Source organism: Gobio gobio (genome assembly GCF_949357685.1).
Source record: "Gobio gobio genome assembly, chromosome: 6".
NCBI lineage: Eukaryota > Metazoa > Chordata > Actinopteri > Cypriniformes > Gobionidae > Gobio > Gobio gobio.
The window spans coordinates 41,278,274-41,299,856 of NC_137102.1; the positions used below are offsets into that span (position 1 = coordinate 41,278,274).

Below are 21,583 nucleotides of genomic sequence, written 5' to 3' on the forward strand. Positions count from 1 at the left end.
ATGTAATGTATGTAATGTAAATGTATATATATGTTTCAGATATGGTTTCTGTGTTACCTTCACAGTGTGAAGATGGCTGATGTATACTGGTGACGCACTGAAATTTTGTGGTAAAAATGGAGGGGAAAACAGAATAAAAGGAAAGGAAAAAGAATGGGCGAAGGAAAGGAGTGTTGGGGTATTTGGGGAGAAGTGGGTCAGCAGCCCTGGGTACCATGGCAACGGAGATATACGAGCATCTGTCTATTGATCTGCAGACTCATTGGTGTAATAGAGTGAGCCAGGTGATAAACGAGCATGGTGACAAGGTCTGCACCGGGTCACACTTCCTCTTGCACCACATCTCCGTCTGCTTCTCCTCACATGCCTATAACACACATACATGTACATGGGATGGTCATCTCATATTATTATGCACTCATGAATAAACACATTGAAACCTGTTTGTGGGATGGGGGAAGCCATCATCAGTATTGACAGCTCTGTTTTCATTGAGTTTTTATTAACCTCAAAAACACTGAAATATAACCCACCAAAAAAAAGGTATGCTAGTAGTATTATCTCAGTGTTCAATGCGCCCAGTGGTGTCTTTTACCTTTCACTATGAATAATTGACTCTCCATTTACAAAAAAAATCTCTCCAGGGACTTGAGGACCAATTTAAAGCACAGCTCAATTGAATGGTTCTGCTTTTTTGGCTTCAGTGTACACTGCAGTGTGGTTTTATCTGTAATATTGTTATGCAGTATGTATGGTCAGAGACATATTGGGTGTAAGAAGAAAGATGCAGGCCACACATTGGAAAATGAATTGGTGGTAGGAAAGGAAGTCCCGCCTAGCTCTGTATGCAACTGGATAGTCCTTCAACCAATCAGACCACTAGAGGCGTGATCAACGGGCAATGTCCCATCGCTTCTCTAACCGTCATCGCATTAAACCTGCCAATAGCGCGCCAGGTGGATAAGCCAGTCTGTGATTGGTTCCCGCAAAAGTGTAACAGAAGCAGTAGAAATGAATGTACAGGTTTACAGACTGAGTTGCAGGGCGAAATTAAATCGCCGGCAGATCAGGCTGGGTTTACCCAGTCTAGTTCACCTGACCACTACAGATTAATTTAGGCATTGATAATGCTGCCATAAAAACACATAATTCCGAGTAGAATTCTCTGAGTAGAACGTCACAGGTTGTCATTTCGAAATTACGGTAATTATGACATGGCGGATGGCGCCCTGCTGAAAAAAAAAAGCTGGTTTAAGCTGGTCTTTATCTGGCGTTCAGCAGGTTTTAGCTGGTATCCCAGCTTGACCAGCTAATACCAGCTAAAAAAAGTGACCAAAACACCTCTAAAACCAGCCTGGGAAACCAGCTAAAACCAGCCAAGCAGTTTAGACTGGTTTAACTCTTTTTTTAATTGAAAAAATGACATCAATGACTTTTTCATACAATTTATTGCAGTATTTTATTGTATAATAGTCTTGTTGCTAGTGTTGCAGGCCCCGCCTCCGGAGGCCCGTCAGACAGATTACTGTAAAACACAGGAAGAAATGAAAAGGACGGGAGAGTCGCGTCTGCTCTTTTTCACAGCTCCTCTGTTAATGTGTTTATTTGTGCACAATCAATTTCCAGTACATACAATTACTTTTAAAGCTTTGCTTCACATTCTATTCTCTCTTTCCATCACGTTAGTGTCACAATAGATTTCTTTTTACCATTTTCCTTGTCTCATGTCTTCAATTTATCTTTCGTTGACACCTGAATACTCAATAGACATTTTATATACATCAATATTCATTTTTAGAGACAATATAACTTAGAATTGGTCTTACTCAATATATATATATATTATAAAAGTGTATATTTTAAACCACTTCCTTCTCACAAATACTGTAAAATACAAGTTACTATTTTTTTTCTCACATAGGAGAGCATTTACAGTGGAAGAACACAGATAGAGTGGCTTTTCACTCTTCCCTCAGCGACTGGTCACGTGACCACCAAGCGCGCCAAACGCGATCACAGAATGAGCTTCCCAGAGACATTTAACGCTCTATTTTAACACATTAACTCAAACAATTAAACATTTTACAACCCAAAAACGATTAATAAAACTCTATAGTTAGATATAATGATCACTGGAGCATATTTAGATAATTTTCCTCAAGTTAGAGAGAGAACATACATTACAAAACAAAACGTCATCAGCTAAATCACATTCAACACCTTACATTCCTCATACATCAAAATAGTGCAATCACTGTTATATATTTAACGGTTTCTCCTATAATGTCCGTGTTTTTTACCTGTAAAACACAGGAAGAAATGAAAAGGACGGGAGAGTCGCGTCTGCTCTTTTTCACAGCTCCTCTGTTAATGTGAGGGAGCATGCGCAGTTCACCAGTCCGTTCGCGACTCCCGGGTCAGAATGTCAAAATAAGAGTCCCCTTTTTTTTCCTCTTTGATTCAATAAACATCAGGTTAATTTGCACATGGCATAGGAGAACAATGCAAACAATAAACTTATAACACTATAGAGTTGAGGGAAAATAAAAAAAATACACAATTGTATACATACTTTGTGTGTATCACACTCTCCCTGACAAAATAAGAAAAGCTCCAGTGATCAACCGTTTACCTCCTGTGTATGTGCAATCAACGCTAAGGCGCAGTGAAATTGAAAGGCAAGTATGTGTGAGGAGTGTATGGATAACCAATTTGTGGTAGGCAACTATTCAAACCCCAAACAGGTATGTGTGTGATTGGGTAAGCTGTCACTGCATTAAGTGTGGGGTATGGCTGTAGCACAGGCTGACCAAAGTTGTCATAAGTGTAAATCTGTCTTGGCCTTTTCTCCCTTGTAGACCTTCTTACTGTAGCTTCACTCCCTTCACTTTGACTTGCTTCTCTCTCTGGCTCGACACAAGCAGCTGCTTCCCTCTCCTCATCCACATCGTCTTCCACAGGTGGTACCAGGTAAGTATTTGGTTCTCTTTCTGACAAATTTTCCAGTACCCTTGATTCATCCCGTCTGTGTATTTGATTGTATTCTTCCCTTACAGTTACTCGCTCGGGTAGATGGCTATTCCCTGGTTCCATCCTGCTGACTGGGATCCTCAACCAGTATCCCCCTCCGCTATTTTCTTCATCGGAGTCCGTCGTGTCACTGTCTCTGATGCTTTCTTTGTTGTGTGTCTGACTCCTTGTCTTTCTCTGTTTTCCAGGTTTCGGCGATCGAGGTGTCATCGTGGGAGCTTCCACAGGTAAGTCATTGACCAGCAGTAGTAGGTTCCGATGTAGCGTCCTGGTTTTGTTACAGTCTCCATTCTCAGGATAAACTACATAAACTGGGTTATCAGAGACTTGACACTTCACCACGTAGACTACTTTTTCCCAGTAGGATCGTAACTTCCCTGGCCCTCCTCGTTCTCCAAGGTTTCTGACGAGCACTCTGTCTCCCGCTTTCAGTAACACTCCTCTGGCTTTTCGGTCGTATTGAGCCTTTCCTCTCGCACTTGCTTGACGACTGTTTCCCTCAGCAATTTTGTATGCCTCTGCCATTCGTGTCGCCCACTGACTTGCATACCCCTTTGGTGTGACTCCATCCGTTGGCTCCACCAGACCGAAGATCAGATCAACTGGAAGGTGAGGATGCCGCCCGTATAATAGGTAAAATGGAGAATACCCAGTAGACTCGTGCCGCGTACAGTTGTAGGCATGCACGATTTGAGGTAAGTGCTCTTTCCACCTTTCTTTTTCTTTGTCTGCCAGTGTCCTCAACATCTGTAGTAGAGTCCGATTGAACCTCTCCACTGGGTTTCCTTGGGGGTGGTATGGTGATGTTCTAGAGTGGCCAATTCCAGCAAACTGTTGGAGAGTGCGAAACAGTTCATTCTCAAACTCACGGCCCTGGTCATGATGTAACTTGGCCGGGTACCCAAAGCGCGGAATGTAGTCTTGGAACAAACGTTCGGCTGCAGTCCGTCCTGACTTGTTCTTGGTTGGGTAAGCTTGGGCGAACCTTGTGAAATGGTCCATGACGACCAGGATGTATTCATATCCTCCACGGCTCGGCTCCAAGTGCAGGTAGTCAATGCAGACAAGCTCCATAGGTGAGTGTGTTGTGATGCTACCCATGGGTGCGCGAACATGTACAGTCGGTTTCTTTTGTTTTATACACGGGCACTTTCTGGTCACATATTCTTCCACTTCGACTTTCATGTATGGCCAGTAGAACCGTTCTCTCGCCAAGTGCAACACTCGCTCTGTACCTACATGTCCCATCTTGTCATGGAGGTGCTCGAGTGCAAGCTTTTTGTACTTGCTCGGCAAGACAAGCTGTTTTCTCTCTCTCGTTCGTCGATATAGGAGTCCTCCCTCAAGATGTAGTTTGTTCCACTCGTATATCAGCTTTCTGCTCATTCCTGTCAAACCTCCCCTCATCTCATCTGTGAGAGTGACACCATCCTCCTTCCACTGTCTCACTTGAGAGATTACAGAATCTTCTTCCTGGGCTTGAATCAGCTCATCTGGTCCTATTGTTGGCAAAAAGGTGTTGGGTTGACATGGTTCATCCTCCCCAGTGGACATATACAGGGCAGCGACCCAGGCCACGTCCTTCATCTTTGACACATGACTGCCCTCCCACGCTGCTTGTATTGCCCCCACAGGTAGCTCTTCCGTGCACTCCGATGCATATGCTTCGATGTCCAGAGGGAGACGAGACAAGGTATCTGCGTCGATGTTGACTTTCCCTGGCCGGTACTTGACGTCGAACCGGAAGTTAGACAGCTCCCCGACCCACCGATGGCCTACTGCGTTGAGCTTCGCTGTGCTCATCACGTATGTCAGGGGGTTGTTGTCGGTGTACACTGTGAAGTGTGGGGCGTAGAACAGGTAGTCCCGGAACTTTTCGCAGACTGCCCACTTCAATGCCAGGAACTCAAGTTTACCACTGTGTAATCGATAGTTCCTCTCTGTTGTTGTTAACGTTCTGGACCCATATCCTATTACTCTCAACCTCCCATCTTGTCGCTGATATAGGATGGCCCCTAGGCCCCTTTCAGATGCGTCAGTGTGGAGCGTGAAGGGTAAGTTGAAGTCTGGATATGCCAGTATAGGTGGGCTTACTAACATACCAATTAGTTCTTCCAGGATCTGTTGGTGGACCCTGGTCCATTCTATTGGAGATCTGGAGGGGACTTGTGGACCTTTGGCTTTCTTCTTGCTGTGAGTATCCTGTGTTGTCCCAGGCTTGGCCTGCAGCAGCTCGTACAAGGGTTTTGCTACCCTGGAGAAGTCTTGGACGAAGGCACGGTAGTAGCTGAGGAACCCGAGTAGCCTCCTCACATCCCCCACTGTCTGAGGAGTCCTGGTCACTAAGGATCGGACGGCCTCCAGGTCCTTAGGATCTATCCGTACTCCTTCAGCTGACACTAGCCGTCCGACGTACCTGACTTCACTCCGGAACATTTCACACTTTTCAGGCTTCAACTTTACACCGTGATGCTGGAGGGCCCTCAACACTCTACGGGTACTCTCAACATGCTCCTCGAAGGACCTTGCATAGCATAAGACATCATCTAAATACGGAATGCAGCACTCATCCCTGAGCGAATCCAGCATTTCTTCCATACTGCGTTGGAAGGCAGCAGGCGCATTGGACAATCCAAAGGGGATTCGGACCCACTCATAAAGCCCCCAGGGTGTGATGAATGCTGTCATGTGTCTGGATCCTTCTGCGATGTACCCCTGGTGATACGCTTTGCCTTGGTCGAGGATGCTGAACCAAGAGTATCCTCCAAGCGTGTCAATCAGATCCTGGATCCTAGGCAATGGATGACGGTCAGGGATGGTTTTCTTGTTCAGGAGACGATAATCAACACAAAGCCTCAGCTTGCCATCTTTCTTACGGACACAGACTACTGGAGCGGCATATGGGGACTTTGATTTAACAATCCATCCTTTTGCTAGAAGATCTTGTATGTAGCTCTTCACCTCGTTGAACAAGGGTTTTGGTACTGAAGAATATGCCCTCTGAACTGGGATGTCATCCTTAAGTGTGATTGGCATCTGCAAGCTGGGTATGCATCCAATATCATTGTCATCTCTGCTAAAAGCACCAGACTCCTCGTACAACATCCTCTGAACTACCACTCGTTGGCCTTCCTCCAGATGGTCCAAGTTGACAGGTGGGTACCACAATGATGTTTTGACCTCATCTTCTCGTGTGGTCGCAGTTTGGATCGTTGCTGTCTGCGTCAGCTCACTTGTTTTTCCAGACTCCACTAATATCCTTTCAATCTGTTGTAAAGTTCCAATCACTGTGCCACGGGGCAAGGTCACATCAACCACTGTGTTATTTCCAATGGGTATGGAAACATAAGGGTCACTTTGGGGTTGTATCTCTAAGAGTCCCTCTCCAATGTCCAACGATCTTAAATGTTCACTATTTTCATGAGGCTCAAACAAGACCACGGAGTCAGACTGTGCCATCTTTAAAGGAATTCTGCACTTCATCCAAGTCACCTGTCCTGCCCGGATAACTACCCCTCTCGGACCAACCTTCAAGTGCCCGTCTCCATCATCTTCTTCAGTAGCTTTGATCACCTTGACTAAAGTTTGTGCCTTTTCACAAGGGATATCAATGGCTCCAGCCAGTAGTGAGGTAAGTGTTGGCATCAGTTGCTCAGACTGACCCTGAATCAGTTCTTCAATCAAGTTGAACCCCAGTAGTGGTCTCTCAATTGGCATTCTACTCACCAGGAATGGGACATTAATAGATAGACTTGGGTCCTCATTTCCTAGCAGGTTAACGGTGATGACTGCCCAGCCGTCAAATGGGATAACGTCCCCATTTACAGCATAGACCTTCAAATCATCTGGGCATCCGAGAAGCTCCCGAAGTGGCCTCACCTCAACACTTGGCAAATACTTCTCTTTCCACAAACGGTCCACCATGCTGACTTGGGCACCGGTGTCGAGTAATGCCCTCACTGTCAAGCCATTCAAGTTGCACTGGGTCAGTGCCTTGCTTCCAATCAGTTTGATTATGTCGTCATTTTTGGTCTTACAGGGACCCAGAATGCTTGTTCCTTGACTCCTGGACCTCATTTCATTAATGGATTTATTTGTTTGTCTCTGATACAGGCGTTGATGTCCTAACACTCCACCACTAGGTCTGGTAGGCTTCAGGGGAGTAATGTCTGACTGGGGCATTTGCTGTGCGGTCACTGGTCGCCCCTTTGCAGTGGCCGGCTCCCGTTTCCCTGCCGCTGAGGTCGTCGTAGACACCCCACTGCACGGTGTCCATCCTCTCCACAGATGAAACAGTGTGCACAGTCCTGCCGGCCTTCATCTGCACATCGTGGGCAGCATCGCAAACGACTCACTCGGCGAAAGGATGGTTGGCTGGCAGAGCGTTGGCAGTCACCCTCAGTTCGGGTTGGCATGGAATGGTGTATGGCGTCTACCATGCTGGTTAGAGCATCAATCCTGGCAGTGAGATGCTTAATCTGGTCGTCTTGAACTTTTTGTGTAGCAGAACCTTTTGCAGCTCTTACATCTCTGTCTGTTTCACCGCTAACTTGGGCACTACTAGCCATGGATGGTTTTGCTCTGGTTGGTGGGCCCAGTCGCCGCTGCCTCTCATTCTCATCACTTGTGATCTTCATAACATGCCTGAGGATAGCATCATCAGTTACATCACTATTGGCTAACAAGGGTTTCAACTCGCTACGAATGTCTTTGCAACGGTGGCTTAGTCCCTGGTAGACAGTGTGTAAGAACACATCCTGCACAGTAGCTGCACTATACTTCCTGTCTGAGTCAGCTTGTTTCGCAGCAAAGAGTATTTTTTGTTTCAACCCCATGACCCTGTATAAGAACTGCTGGGGTGTTTCGTGTTCACTCTGCTTGGTGCACATCAGTTCTTGGAACAGCTCTGTGCTATTTCGATCCCCCAAGTGTGATTGTAAGAAACCTTTTAGCTCAGCTACAGTCATGTCATCTTTGTTCATCAGCATATCTTTAAAGATGCCTGGCTTGATAATTCGCAGCACACCTCTGACAATGTCGGCATTGCTGAAGTTCTCTTTTAGGCCGCTGTCTATTTGCCTGCACACATTGTTATACGTGATGTCTGACGAGTGATCTCCAATCTGGCCTCCATGTATCTTAAACTCACGGGGCTGGATATACTGAAACCCCCCCATAGGGAGCGCAAAGTCAGGAGCTACACGTTTGGGCTGCTCAGTCTGGTTCACGTGTGCGGTAGTGGCGCCCCCCTGTGTTAAAGTGTGAGTCAAGTTACTGTTCTGGGTCGGTGTCATGTACTGTTGTATCTTTCTGCCAATTTCTTCATACTCCGCTAACATTTTATGTATGTCTGTGTTTGTTTCAGGTATGGCCCCCTTAATATCCCCTGAGTCAGGTGCAACATGTAGTGGTGTCAGGTAGGTGTCATCAGTGGAGGGTGGATGTAACACATGTGTAAGGTGAGTGTTTGTATCAACATCAGGTGTAGTTGTGCAAACCTGTTTTGCTGATTTTATCATATCTTGCAATGACAACAGTTCACTCATACCTTGGTCCTCAGTCTCTAGCAAAAGTTCACTGGACATGAAAGCGTTGATATGGTCAAAACAAACCCCACTGTCCTCCAGATCCAGTTCACTGGTGGCATGTCTAGGTGTTGACCCGATAACTTTGGCGATGCGGAACAGTTCGTCAGCAGGCAAGGAAATTAATTCTCTCTTGATGTCCCACACCAGCTGCTTCCTTGCACGATCCGCCATTATGTCACCTTCTGTCGTTCCCTCTGTGGTAGCCTCAACCTCAGGATAAAGACAGCGCCCACAGATTGCCTGGCACACGCCCTCTTGTCTCGTTGTCCCGTGGATGTAGCAGCCGCCGGCCTCTAGCCCCAACGCCGCCTGGTCCCAACGGTTCTGGAATCTTTGGATCCGCCTCCTAGCGTCACATGGAGTGGATCCCGGACGAGCCCCCAAGAATCTGTTGCAGGCCCCGCCTCCGGAGGCCCGTCAGACAGATTACTGTAAAACACAGGAAGAAATGAAAAGGACGGGAGAGTCGCGTCTGCTCTTTTTCACAGCTCCTCTGTTAATGTGTTTATTTGTGCACAATCAATTTCCAGTACATACAATTACTTTTAAAGCTTTGCTTCACATTCTATTCTCTCTTTCCATCACGTTAGTGTCACAATAGATTTCTTTTTACCATTTTCCTTGTCTCATGTCTTCAATTTATCTTTCGTTGACACCTGAATACTCAATAGACATTTTATATACATCAATATTCATTTTTAGAGACAATATAACTTAGAATTGGTCTTACTCAATATATATATATATTATAAAAGTGTATATTTTAAACCACTTCCTTCTCACAAATACTGTAAAATACAAGTTACTATTTTTTTTCTCACATAGGAGAGCATTTACAGTGGAAGAACACAGATAGAGTGGCTTTTCACTCTTCCCTCAGCGACTGGTCACGTGACCACCAAGCGCGCCAAACGCGATCACAGAATGAGCTTCCCAGAGACATTTAACGCTCTATTTTAACACATTAACTCAAACAATTAAACATTTTACAACCCAAAAACGATTAATAAAACTCTATAGTTAGATATAATGATCACTGGAGCATATTTAGATAATTTTCCTCAAGTTAGAGAGAGAACATACATTACAAAACAAAACGTCATCAGCTAAATCACATTCAACACCTTACATTCCTCATACATCAAAATAGTGCAATCACTGTTATATATTTAACGGTTTCTCCTATAATGTCCGTGTTTTTTACCTGTAAAACACAGGAAGAAATGAAAAGGACGGGAGAGTCGCGTCTGCTCTTTTTCACAGCTCCTCTGTTAATGTGAGGGAGCATGCGCAGTTCACCAGTCCGTTCGCGACTCCCGGGTCAGAATGTCAAAATAAGAGTCCCCTTTTTTTCCCTCTTTGATTCAATAAACATCAGGTTAATTTGCACATGGCATAGGAGAACAATGCAAACAATAAACTTATAACACTATAGAGTTGAGGGAAAATAAAAAAAATACACAATTGTATACATACTTTGTGTGTATCACACTAGTCCGATTGTTTTGTACATTATAACAGACTAATTTGTAATTTAATTTATTTGTTTAGTTAACGGGGACATTGCACATTAATAAAACATTTCTGTAAATGCACCAGAATTAGCCAATGGCTATTTTTTATCTGTAGTCCCTGGGCAGAATGTTACAAGTCATCCTAGAAAGAAATATGTAGTTAAAAATAAATGCTAGTAGAATTTAATCAAATACATAGCACAATCCATAAAACCATCTTTCGATAAAAACAAATAATGTCAAATGAGTATTTGAGGTCCATTTATTTGTTTATTTATTTATATTTATTTACATTTACGCATTTGGCAGACGCTTTTATCCAAAGCCACTTACATTGCATTCAAAGTACACATTTTACATTTTTGTCAGTTCTTGCTTTCCCTGGGAATCAAACCCATGACCTTGGCATTGCTAGCACCACGCTCTACTGTTTGAGCTACAGGAAAACATTTATTTATATAATATTTATTTATAACATTTATATAATATTTATTTATTTGGTGAGTAGCTTTTACTTATGGAAGCTTTTTTTTATTTTATACACAAAATAAAAAAAATTTAAAAGATAATTGCAACTTATTCTGACCACCACAGTTAAAAACCCAATGTCAGAAATGCGAGATATAAACTCGCAAAAATCTCATAATTCTCACAATTGCGTTTTATTGAGTCAGTATTGCACGATAGCCTATAAAATTGCAATTCGGAGAAAAACGCAAATGTGAATATCACGCAATACTGACTTTTATCAGAAAAAGATATAAAGTCAGAATTGGTATCTCGCAATTGTGAGTTAATATCATGCAATTGTGAGGGGAAAAAAGTCAAAACTGTCCAATTATGCATACCTTTTTTATTTTTTATTCAGTGACGCAAATAAGCTTCAATACCTACTCTGTATTTGTATTTTTATTTTGCATTAATGACTGACTACATGTATGCATCATGTAAGCTTAGCAAACTTTTTTATTTTTATTTTGGGCCTTTCCCTATTCTAGTAGATAATAGAAAATAGCTGCATTGCCAAGTGAACAGACTTTGAATTTTGGTATTGTGTGTGTGCAGAAATGGCATTACTTTGATGTCCAATTTCACAGTTCAGTATCGTCAGAAAATTAGCACAAGAAAATACTTAGATAAACACAAGCGCTCCCCAGTATTCAAAGCATTCTCAGTGTACTTACAGTGATCTTGTCCAGCCCATCAGGCTATGTAATTGTCCAAACATGTCCTATCAGTGCCCCGTTTGCTGTCACTGTTGCCATGACGAAGGGGTTTGACCTCCAGCCCACCACAAGAACACAGATCAGTACTTTCTTCGAGTTTAACCGCTGGCAAGGAGCGCAGGGGACAGGAACACGCTGCTTGGACACATTCCAGGGAGAATAGATGGCACATTGCTTTTAACAGCATTAGCATTCCACCATTCCTGTATATAATTTAGTGCTTTTACTCTGAAAAAAAAAAAAATGGACAGAAAGAGTATGTGTGATGGGTGGGAGAACATCCCTGATTTTGAGCTACAGACTGCTCACCATTGAGTCTGGGTTCTGTAGTTAAGACGACATTGATTATTTTACTAGTTTATTTTAACAATGCCATATTACAAAGTGCTCTGGAAATGTCGTCTCTCTGTTTACCTTATGTTGTTGCATTTGTTCTGTTGAACAAGTGCCTGCATATTTCACTTATCCTCAAAACATTATTCTTTGTTAAAAACATTTTTTTTAAATGTCTCTTAATTATTCATCATTACTATTTAAATAATTTGCCAGCAAAAAAGATGTGAATATGTGATGCTATATAAGTATACTGTGCTGTGGTGATGTTCTATATTATACTGCCTCCTTTTGGACGGAATGGTTATTGTGGCTGTTATCCCATTGCTGAAATAGAAATTCTTTTTTATTATCTATTTTAACAAATCAAACGTTCTTCTTCTTTTGTGATATCCAGAAACTATACTGGTGAGTATCTGCAACCAATGAGCAGTGGGTCAGGAGAAGCAGCAGTACAAACTCTCTGTCGTCCCCTCTGCTCTCTTCTAATGTAAGTTTTACTGAGTACAATCCCATCTGCATGCTTTAACACATAAATCAAATGTTTGTGCTGTACTGCTAATCCTTTGAATGTCATTTATGTTGTGAATGGAGTAACGACACAGTTTCTGTCTGTTTTTACATATGCAAATGACGTTTCAGTAAAACAATTGACTCTCTCTCTCTTGTTCTCAGGGTTTGATGGAGATCTGGTCGGATGACAGCTGGAACTGTTGTCATAACCGGAGGAATTCTCGCAACAGTGATACTCCTGTGTATCATTGCAGTGCTTTGTTACTGTAGACTCCAGGTGAGCATCGCCTTTGCATTTCACTGAAGGGGCTGTAAGGGATAAGGGGCCATTCACACAGATCACGTTTTTGTGTTTAAAATGCGGGACGCAAGGCAGTGGAATAGGGGAAAACGCAAGGTCTACATGAAAAAGTACGGAGGCCCACAAATGACATTCGAAAAAAAATAGAAACTGAGGGTGTTTCTCAAAACGGAAGGCTGAAACCTACTGAAACTGCAATTAAACACTGAATGAGATGGTCTAGTAAGTGTGCATGGCTATGTCACACATGTTCCCGTCCCCACGGTCATGCCACGAAAATACTATTAAAACTAAATTTTTGGTAAATTTACAAATCTTTATATTAACTCCCAATGGCTTACATTATTGTACATTTATTGTTAGTGATTAATTTACAGCAAAACAAAAGTTAAAATCTATGCTTTCATGTCCGAAAACATTATTTTTGTCTTACATTTCATAATAAACTCAGTACCGACTCGTTTTCCGTCAGTTTATTTTTGTGAATTTAAATGGCTATATTTGCATGTACAAATTTTGTACTCAATTTATTCCGACTGATGAATCTGAATTCAGTGTTTACATGAACGCTGAACATGTGATCTGGTTGATGTGTGCGTCAAATGTCATTGCGCTATTTCTACGTCATTACACATGTGCTGTCCTTTCAGTTTTGGCTTTCAATCCGATCAAGTGTTTACATGTCCTCTCGATCGGATTAGAAGAGGAATAATCCACCCCTTTCAATCGGATCGAAATTTTGTTCGGATCGAGCTCAATCGGATCGATTAAGGTGTTTACATGAAGGCATTTCAGTCTGATTGAGCCGTCAATCCATTAATAATGGATTATTTGGTGCCGTGTAAACGTAGCCAACCAATGTGTGCAAAGGATTGTGTGCGATTTAAGGGCGTGAAGGATACATCCGATGCGTCCCTCAAAACAGGCCGAATGAAGGGCGTGAAACAAAAGCTGCCTTCCAAGGATCCTTCAAATTGAGATGGCCTTCAGCAACGTTTGATGAGCAGCCGAGATATGCAGCCTTTTGTTTGAGAAACACCCAGTGGCTATAAATTAAGAATTCTTTGCCACGATTTATTCATTCATTTACGCATTTTAGGTAAATCGTGGCCATGTTGTGCTAATTTGTTTCCACAATTTACTAATTCATACAGTAGTTTTAGGGTATGTTTACATGACAACAATGTCCTAAAAACAAAACAAAACAAAACAAAATCTGTGAAAATGACTAAAAAGGCTGTATTATGCATGCTAGGCCAGTAGTTGGCGATGTCACTTTGTTGAGAAACACCCTGAGAATGTATGAACATGAAATGCGCATGCGCATGAAGTCACCTTTTCAGAAGAATGTGGAAAAAAGAAAATCCAAGGCACTATTCTTCAAATTATTAAAAAGCCTTTATTTTACTGGCTATTTCATTATAGAAAATGTAAAAGACATGGGGAAAAAAGCAACCCCTGCATAGTGGCACAGACAGCCTTCTTCAGGGTGTGCTGCCCAAACAAACAATATCCCCTCCCTTTTGTGTGTACTAATTAAAAACACCTGAGTAATGTAAATTACCACATGAATCATGCCAAAACAATCCACTTGGTGGCAGGCTGTAAATGTTCACATGCAAAAGAAAGAAAGAAAATAAAGAACAACAATCCACTAGGTGACCATACATCGTGAATGTCCACATACAGAGAGTCCACAAAGTGGCTACATTACAAGTTAAGCCCAAATCAATACATATACAGAGAAAATGATCACAAGAAAGGACTGAAATCTATTTCTTCATTCAACCCCGGGTACACTGTGGCCTGTAATTCATATATACTGTATAAAATGTTTCTCTCTGTAAAAGTAATTTTAATCGGTCACCACCCCGAATGTTCTTTTTGATCATTTCTAAACCGTCAACCATTAGGCCTTCCCGATTGCTGTTATGCACATTTTGGAAGTGTTTTGCCATAGGATAATCCAAATTGGCTTTTTTTAATAGCATTTTTGTGCTCTGATACTCTAAAAGGTATCCGGCCTACGTAAAAGCATCCACATTTGCATGATAACCTGTATACCACAAAAGTAGTGTTACAATTAACAAATGCTTTTATGTTATACATCTTATTAGTCTTGAAATCACAGAATTGTTTACATTCTTTAATGTTAGAACAATGATTGCAAGACCCACATTTGTAAGTACCTTTTAACTGTCTGTGAAGCCAAGTAATCGTTTTTTTAGCAGGAAGATGACTTAGTACTAACCTATCGCGTAGTGTTGGAGCCCTCTTAAAACTACTTTTTGGAGGTGCAGAAAATACTTCTCTAAGCACAGGGTCACTTTTAATACGTTTCCAATTTGAATCTATTATCCTTTTTATGGGATTGGCCAAAGAGCTATATCTTGTAACAAAATAAGCCTGGTTTTGTTTAGAAGATGATAGTTTTTTTTCTTGATCTAGGAACGGACTGGGCTTTCCTATAAGCATTTTGTACAATTTCTGTGTGATAGCCCCTTTGTGAAAATCAGTTGGACATAACTTTTGCTTGAACTTCATATTCACTGTCGGTATCACAAATACATCTAAGACGTTGGAACTGGCCAAAAAGTATATTATTTTTGAGCCAATTTGGATGGAAGCTATCTGCTTTTAACATGGTGTTTCTATCTGTTGCTTTCCGATATACAGTAGTATGAAACTTCCCATCTTTACTGTTAGAAATGGTTAAATCTAAAAAGTGTTTTGGAGTGTTCCATGCACAGTTTTACATTCCTGTCATTGGTGTTCAAGTGGTCATAAAACTGTAAAAGTTCTTCATAAGAACCACTCCATATCAAGAAAATATCATCAATGTACCTCCCCCATCTTTTTTATCTTGTCACTGCAGTTGAAGAATAGACAAAATCCTTCTCCCATAAACCTAAAAAGAGGTTAGCATAGTTAAGGGCAAAGCATGCACCCATTGCAGTACCCCAAACCTGAATAGACAATAGGTATTGGAAAAGGAAAACATTACATTATTTTGAATAATGAATTCAGAGGTAAAGAGTCTATAGGCCTATTCATTAGAAAATGTTGTAAAGCTTTCAGTCCGTCATTGTGAGCAGTATTTGTGTGCAGGGACTCCACATCCAATGTGACTAAAAACAGTTGTCTGGAACTCTAATGTCACTTAAGACCTTCAACACATGAGTAGTGTCCTGTATATAGGAAGGAAGCTGTTGAGCCAATGGCTTGATATGGAAGTCTAGAAATTGCGAGGCTGGCTCTGTGAGAGAACCGTTAGACGATATGATGGGCCTGCCCGGAGCGAATTCGAGAGACTTATGAACATTTGGGAGCATGTAGAAGGTATTCTAGGGTATTCTAGGATGTTGACAATGAAGGAAATCATGCTCCTGTTTTGAAATCCACCCAGTCTCCTTGGCTGTGAGCAACAGTTCTTTTAATCTCTCTTTCGTGTTGTCTATTGGATTGGACAATAGCCGCTGATAATAGTCTTGATTGTTCAGTTGCCGTAAGGCTTCTTCAACATATTTGTCTTTGTCCATTACCACAACTGCTCCTCCTTTGTCTGCGGATTTTATAATTATAGACTCATTCTTTGCCAAGTGATTTTCTGTCCCTGAGAATCCATGGTGGTTGTCTTTGTCCTTGACCATTTTCTGCCTTCATTTTCTCACTTCTTTTCACAAATTCACGTTTTTATTGTTTACATGGAGATAGTAAAGGCATCGTTTTCATTTTCAAAACCTTGCACTTTGAAACCCTTTTTCAAAAGCTTGCGTTTTCAGGCCCCCAAAACGCTGTTGTCGTGTAAATGACAACAAAAAAGTTTCCTGTTTTCAGTTGAAAATGGTGTCGTGTAAACATTACCTAAGTTAAATTGAATTTGTTACCTCTAAAAAACAAGGAAACAAAGTAATTCAATGCAATTACGATTTAACTAAAATGAGGGAATGAATTTATAAGTCGTGGGAATGTTTGCAAACACTGGCTGCATCTGAAATCGCATACTTCCCTACTATATAGTATACGTGACAAAACAAGTATGTCCAAATTCGACATATTCATAAAAGAGGACTCTCTAAAAAAAAAAAGGTTCTATATTGCACCAAAAATGGTTCTTGGCTCGTAATCATAGGGGAACCTTTTTTAGTGCTATATAGCACAAATTTTGCTTCAGTTCTTCAGCGGTTCTTCAGAGGTTCTTCACCGGTTCTTTGACTAAGGTGCTATATAGCACCTCCGAAGAACCGCTGAAGAACCACTGAAGCACCAAAATTGGTGCTATATAGCACTAAAAAAGGTTCCCCTATGATTACGAGCCTTTTTTTTTAGAGTGTAGGCAAAAAGTACCCGAGATAACCTGCTTATTTCGGCGAGAATCTAATGTGTGCTTATGATGGACACTTTACTATCTAATAAGGCCACTGAGAGGATTTATGAATGGCAGTGAAGCGACGTAACTGACACTGGTAGATCACATGATAATGACAACATGGCGAATAAAATTACATTCATACTACACACATTCATACTATATAGAACATACTTTTCTAGCAGTTGTATTCAAAATAAGTACCTACTCAAGAGAGTATGCGATTTCGTGTTTGAAAAATTCACTATTGAGGTGTGACTGTAATTTAAAGACTTTGTGGTGCTGACCGCAGACCTTATTTTCTTCATAATCAAGAACCCATTTGAAAATACTGAATGTTGTTTTAGCCTTACTTGTTGACCTAAATGGCATTGTGACTGAACAGCTCTATTATGTAAATAACAAAAAATCCATTGCAGAATCTTTCTATGTTTTGTGCTCAAGCACACTCAGCGTGTTACTCAACAATTTGAGGAAGATCTGTGTTGAAACGCCAATTCCTGATCTTGTTTCCTCTGTGTATCTAACCGTCCCTCCATCCCAGTATTACTGCTGTAAGAGGAATGAGTCAGAAAGTGAGGCGGGCTCGGTCGGAGAGCCTCAGCCGCAGTTTGCCTGCAATGCATGCAGCGCTCCAGGAGTGGACGGGGCGGCCGTCACACCTCTCTCGCTGCCCTACGACCCGGCTCCGCAGCAGAGCTACTGCCCCACTTGCTCGCCCTACTACCTCCGTGGCTCGGATGAGATGCGTAATGGCGGCGAACGCCTGTCCTACATGCCCGCTCACTACGAGAACCATGGCGCCACCGCCCTTGGTCTGGCCGCCATGTACGGCCCCGTGCTGAGCCATCGCAGTACGCCAGACTTTTACACCAATACACGAGCCATCAGCACTGACGTCTGACCCTCAGAGACCCGGAGATGGACCCAGGGACAGTGCCTCCTCTGTGAACCAGAGCATCTGGGGCCGTGCCATGTCCTTGCGCCAAGAGTCAAAAGACCTACAGGATGCCATGTTATTCTTCCACGCAGGTCTTCAGTCTTCCATTGTCTTTTGTTTTACCTGTTTACCTCTTCCTCTTGCACACCCCTCCCTCTCTCTGCTGTGAGGGCTGTGTGTTATATGACATGAAGTGTTTGTGGGGGTTTTGGGCTTTAATGTTAAAGGTTAAATGCAAATAGGATATTTTATTTATCTGGAATTAAATTTCGAAAATAGAAAAGGAGCAATCCAAGAAAGCTTTATAGGCTCATCTCAAGTATTTTGTTGTTTATAGTGACATAAAAGGCCAGAAAGTTTTTATTAGCTTTTAAAAAAAGTACTTTTGTTGGAAAGAGCATGACATTCAGCTTTATTTAAATTGCCCCTGATATGCTTAATCGTATTAGTTGAAACACTTATTTTAGGATGATAAATTAACCAAAATGTAATTGTCTTCATGTGTGTTGATATGTTGGGAAATTGTAAAAAGAATTACCGATGAGGAATATATTGGTCAATTCATATTTGAATATGTCACATCAACTAAAATTCACAATGGCACAGAGTGAAATGTGTGTTGACAGTTGTTGAAATATCAAATAAGATTGAGGTTGGAGTAATAGTTGTTCATTCTCACTTATTTCTTTGTCCATATCCACTACATTTTCAATTTCAGTGCAGTTGCTGATATCTCCAATGTCATATGATTTTCAGATTTATACACAACATTTTCCAAAATCTTGAGAGAAAATGACTGGAAAATATAAAAAAACAAAACATTGAATTGTTCTTGTCGAAATGATACTTATAGGAACAATAGTTTCCTTGTCTTTGCAAACGTGTTTATGTAAATGATTATATTTTCTCACATATACTTGTTTCAGTAGCCATTAGTTTATGAATTGTGCATTCTGATGTTTATATTCACTCTCTCTTAAGCACTCTTTGTTAGTAACTGGATCACGTTTCAAATCACAGGATGGCACTTCTATTTTACATGTGAATACTTTTTGGCAAAAATAGAAGGAAAAAAAAGAAAAAATTCGGGAAGTACATCAGTCTATGGTTTAAAATACTGAAGAAAAAAAGTAGCTTATTGTCCACATATTTCACAGAATGCTTTTGAATATAAATGAAGCATTTATAAATGCCTGTAGACTTTTATAAAATTGGTCAATTGTGATCAGAGTAATAAAAGCCATTTCACATCTATAAAATACATGTACATAAAGATCAAATTATTTCAATGATTGAAATGTTTCCTGTCAAGTCTCTCTATATGTTTGTATCCTAGAACTGACTGCCAATGCGTCTGTTTTCTTTAATGATGTATTTCTTTCATATTACTATTCATGTTGCTATATTCTAGAATCTTGACACCTATAGTGGATTATGAGTAACTATGAAAAAGACTGGGTGTCAAATGTTTTACTCCAAAAAAAGCTAATTGAACATATCTATTTTGTTGTCCAGTTCATTGTACACATATTGACCTTTTGTGACAACATAGTAGCAGGTTCATGGGAGCTTTGCAGTGACATTTAAACAGTAAAAGAATGAAACACAATAGACAATTCTAAAAGTTAAAACACAATTTAGCCTTTAGATTAAAATCTTACAACTTCTATTTTAATTTAAGCTTGAAGGATAGAATTAATATATAAAACATACAATTAAGAGGGTTGTGAACCAAGTTTTTCATGCCAAAATACATGCTACCGTTTTTTAATGCATTTGAAGTCTCTTGTTCACCAAGGCTGCGTTTCAATGGGCCTCATTCATGTTTTGTTTTTTGTTTTTTTAAGTAATTTGCGCATAAAATGGACATTAACTAAAACTCTCCTCCGGATTCACAAACGCTTCGTATACCACGGATTCGATAGTTAAACGTGTGTATATTAATTCATTCCAAACATTCGTTTGCACGCTCATTCACAATTAGCATAATCCCCGCCCATGAGTTACAACTGCAAATTACGTGTGCAGGAATGCTGTGGAAACTTCTGGACTTCTTTCTCAGGTTTGGCTCCAGTATATTGCATAAATGCGAGAGAGACTAATTGGCCATATGCCTAGCAATAAATATAAAATTATCATGTATCCATCAAAGCATTTTAGCCAGCTAAAAATGCCTGGTGCTCTTCTGAAAACGGCCAGCTGGTGGCGCTTGAAAGCGCTTTGCAAGGGCAACGTTTTTCCATCTGAGATACTTTGATTGCTATGAATATGATACAGAATATCCATGGTAGTAATGTGTTACTGTTTTACTACAAAATCTAATTTTGAAGAATATTAGGCTACTGAATATAAAAAAATGCCGTAAAAAGCAGTATTAATGCCGCGTTCCAGGCAACCCGTAACCCGTGTTTTTCCAACCTTCTACCTGTGAAAGTGCACTGGAACGGCAGACAAACCCGTGACTTCCCACCCGTGAACTCGTACTAGATCGATGTATTCCCAGTTACGAGTTTTGACGTCACATAGCCCGAGAAGCAACAATGGCAGCCTCCTACGGATGCAGTGTTTATGAAACAAATATACAAATAACGTAAAATAAAAGGAATAACAGCTTTTCTTGCCGTCTGCGCTGTTTTTCTCCTCCGTTTCCCTCAAATAAGCAAGGAGTAAGCACCTTTGGCGATAGAAATGATTGTAAATGAGCATAAGCCCCGTACGGTCCGCCATGGTTTATTTACATCTAACTACCACACAATTCCTTTCGCTCAGGCAGTTTGGCGTGACTTTGCCTGGAACGCTACAAAGTCATGAGTCGTAGTTTGAAGCTGTAATTTACGGACTCAAAAACCTGCCTGGAACACAGCATAACTTCTCCATTATTGTTGTTCAGTTGGTGTACAAGTGGGATGATTGGTCGGTGTTGTTTTTGTCCTGCCCCTCCTTCACTGTGATTGGACGGCCGGGTAAAAAGTAACAGTGACGAACGTAGAACAGTAAAAAAAAAAAAAGCGGGGCAAATCAACTCTTGAAATATTATTATGGTACGTAGTGCATCAAATGCAATGTCGTCAGTTTGCCTAAATTAAAACACAGAACGTTCAAATGTATTACGCACCATTTAGGCTGCACGGGGTAGGGAGCAGGTGTAAATTTCTTTCGTACCAACTAACATTTTGTAGCCTGGATGCCAGCCGAATTTAGCCCCGCCCACAATTTTTTTTGCTCGGGCAATTCGGTCTGGACTCGCTCCATAGAGGAGTAATTATGCCCGAACAGAAACTGTTCGGACCAATGAAATTGTCAGGGCGGGCTTTAGACGATGATGGACAGATGATAAACAGTAACGTAATCATCCACGTCATCGAAGGCTCTTGGGTTGAATTTGCTCTTATCCTAAACGGAGAACTTGTTCGTATATGCATTCACCTTCACTATTTCTCTCAGAAACGATGATCATGTTGGTAAGTACTCTGTGTATCCTTAAATAATTTTATTACTGGCAAAGATCGTTTACACTCATCTTTTTCTTGTAACGTTACTTAATCCAGCGTGCGTGCAGACAGGGTTTCCAAGTGTTTTTGCAATGTCGCGCACAATTGCTACTCAAAACTATAGCCCAAAACAATAACTTAACGGGGTGTTCTCCGGAAAAAAATGGCGTTTGGTTGGCAAAATATGTTATTTTGGCAAGGTTGCCTGCTAAAATTCGCATTCCTGGGTTTATATAATCACATAATTGGGGTCGCTTCAACCTGCGGACATGGAGAAA

At 41.2% G+C, this 21,583-nt stretch overlaps 1 protein-coding gene across 1 annotated transcript in view; it reads left to right on the forward strand.

Moving 5' to 3' along the window:
• fam163aa (family with sequence similarity 163 member Aa) overlaps positions 1-19,107 on the forward strand; it is a 33,867-nt gene extending 14,760 nt beyond the window's left edge. Inside the window, exons 2-4 of the mRNA XM_079819082.1 lie at positions 12,089-12,181; positions 12,367-12,481; positions 17,419-19,107. Coding sequence (XP_079675208.1) covers positions 12,389-12,481; positions 17,419-17,778 — 453 coding nt within the window. The 5' untranslated portion in view covers positions 12,089-12,181; positions 12,367-12,388 and the 3' untranslated portion in view covers positions 17,779-19,107. The remainder of the gene's footprint in view (positions 1-12,088; positions 12,182-12,366; positions 12,482-17,418) is intronic.
• Positions 19,108-21,583: the final 2,476 nt, after the last annotated feature.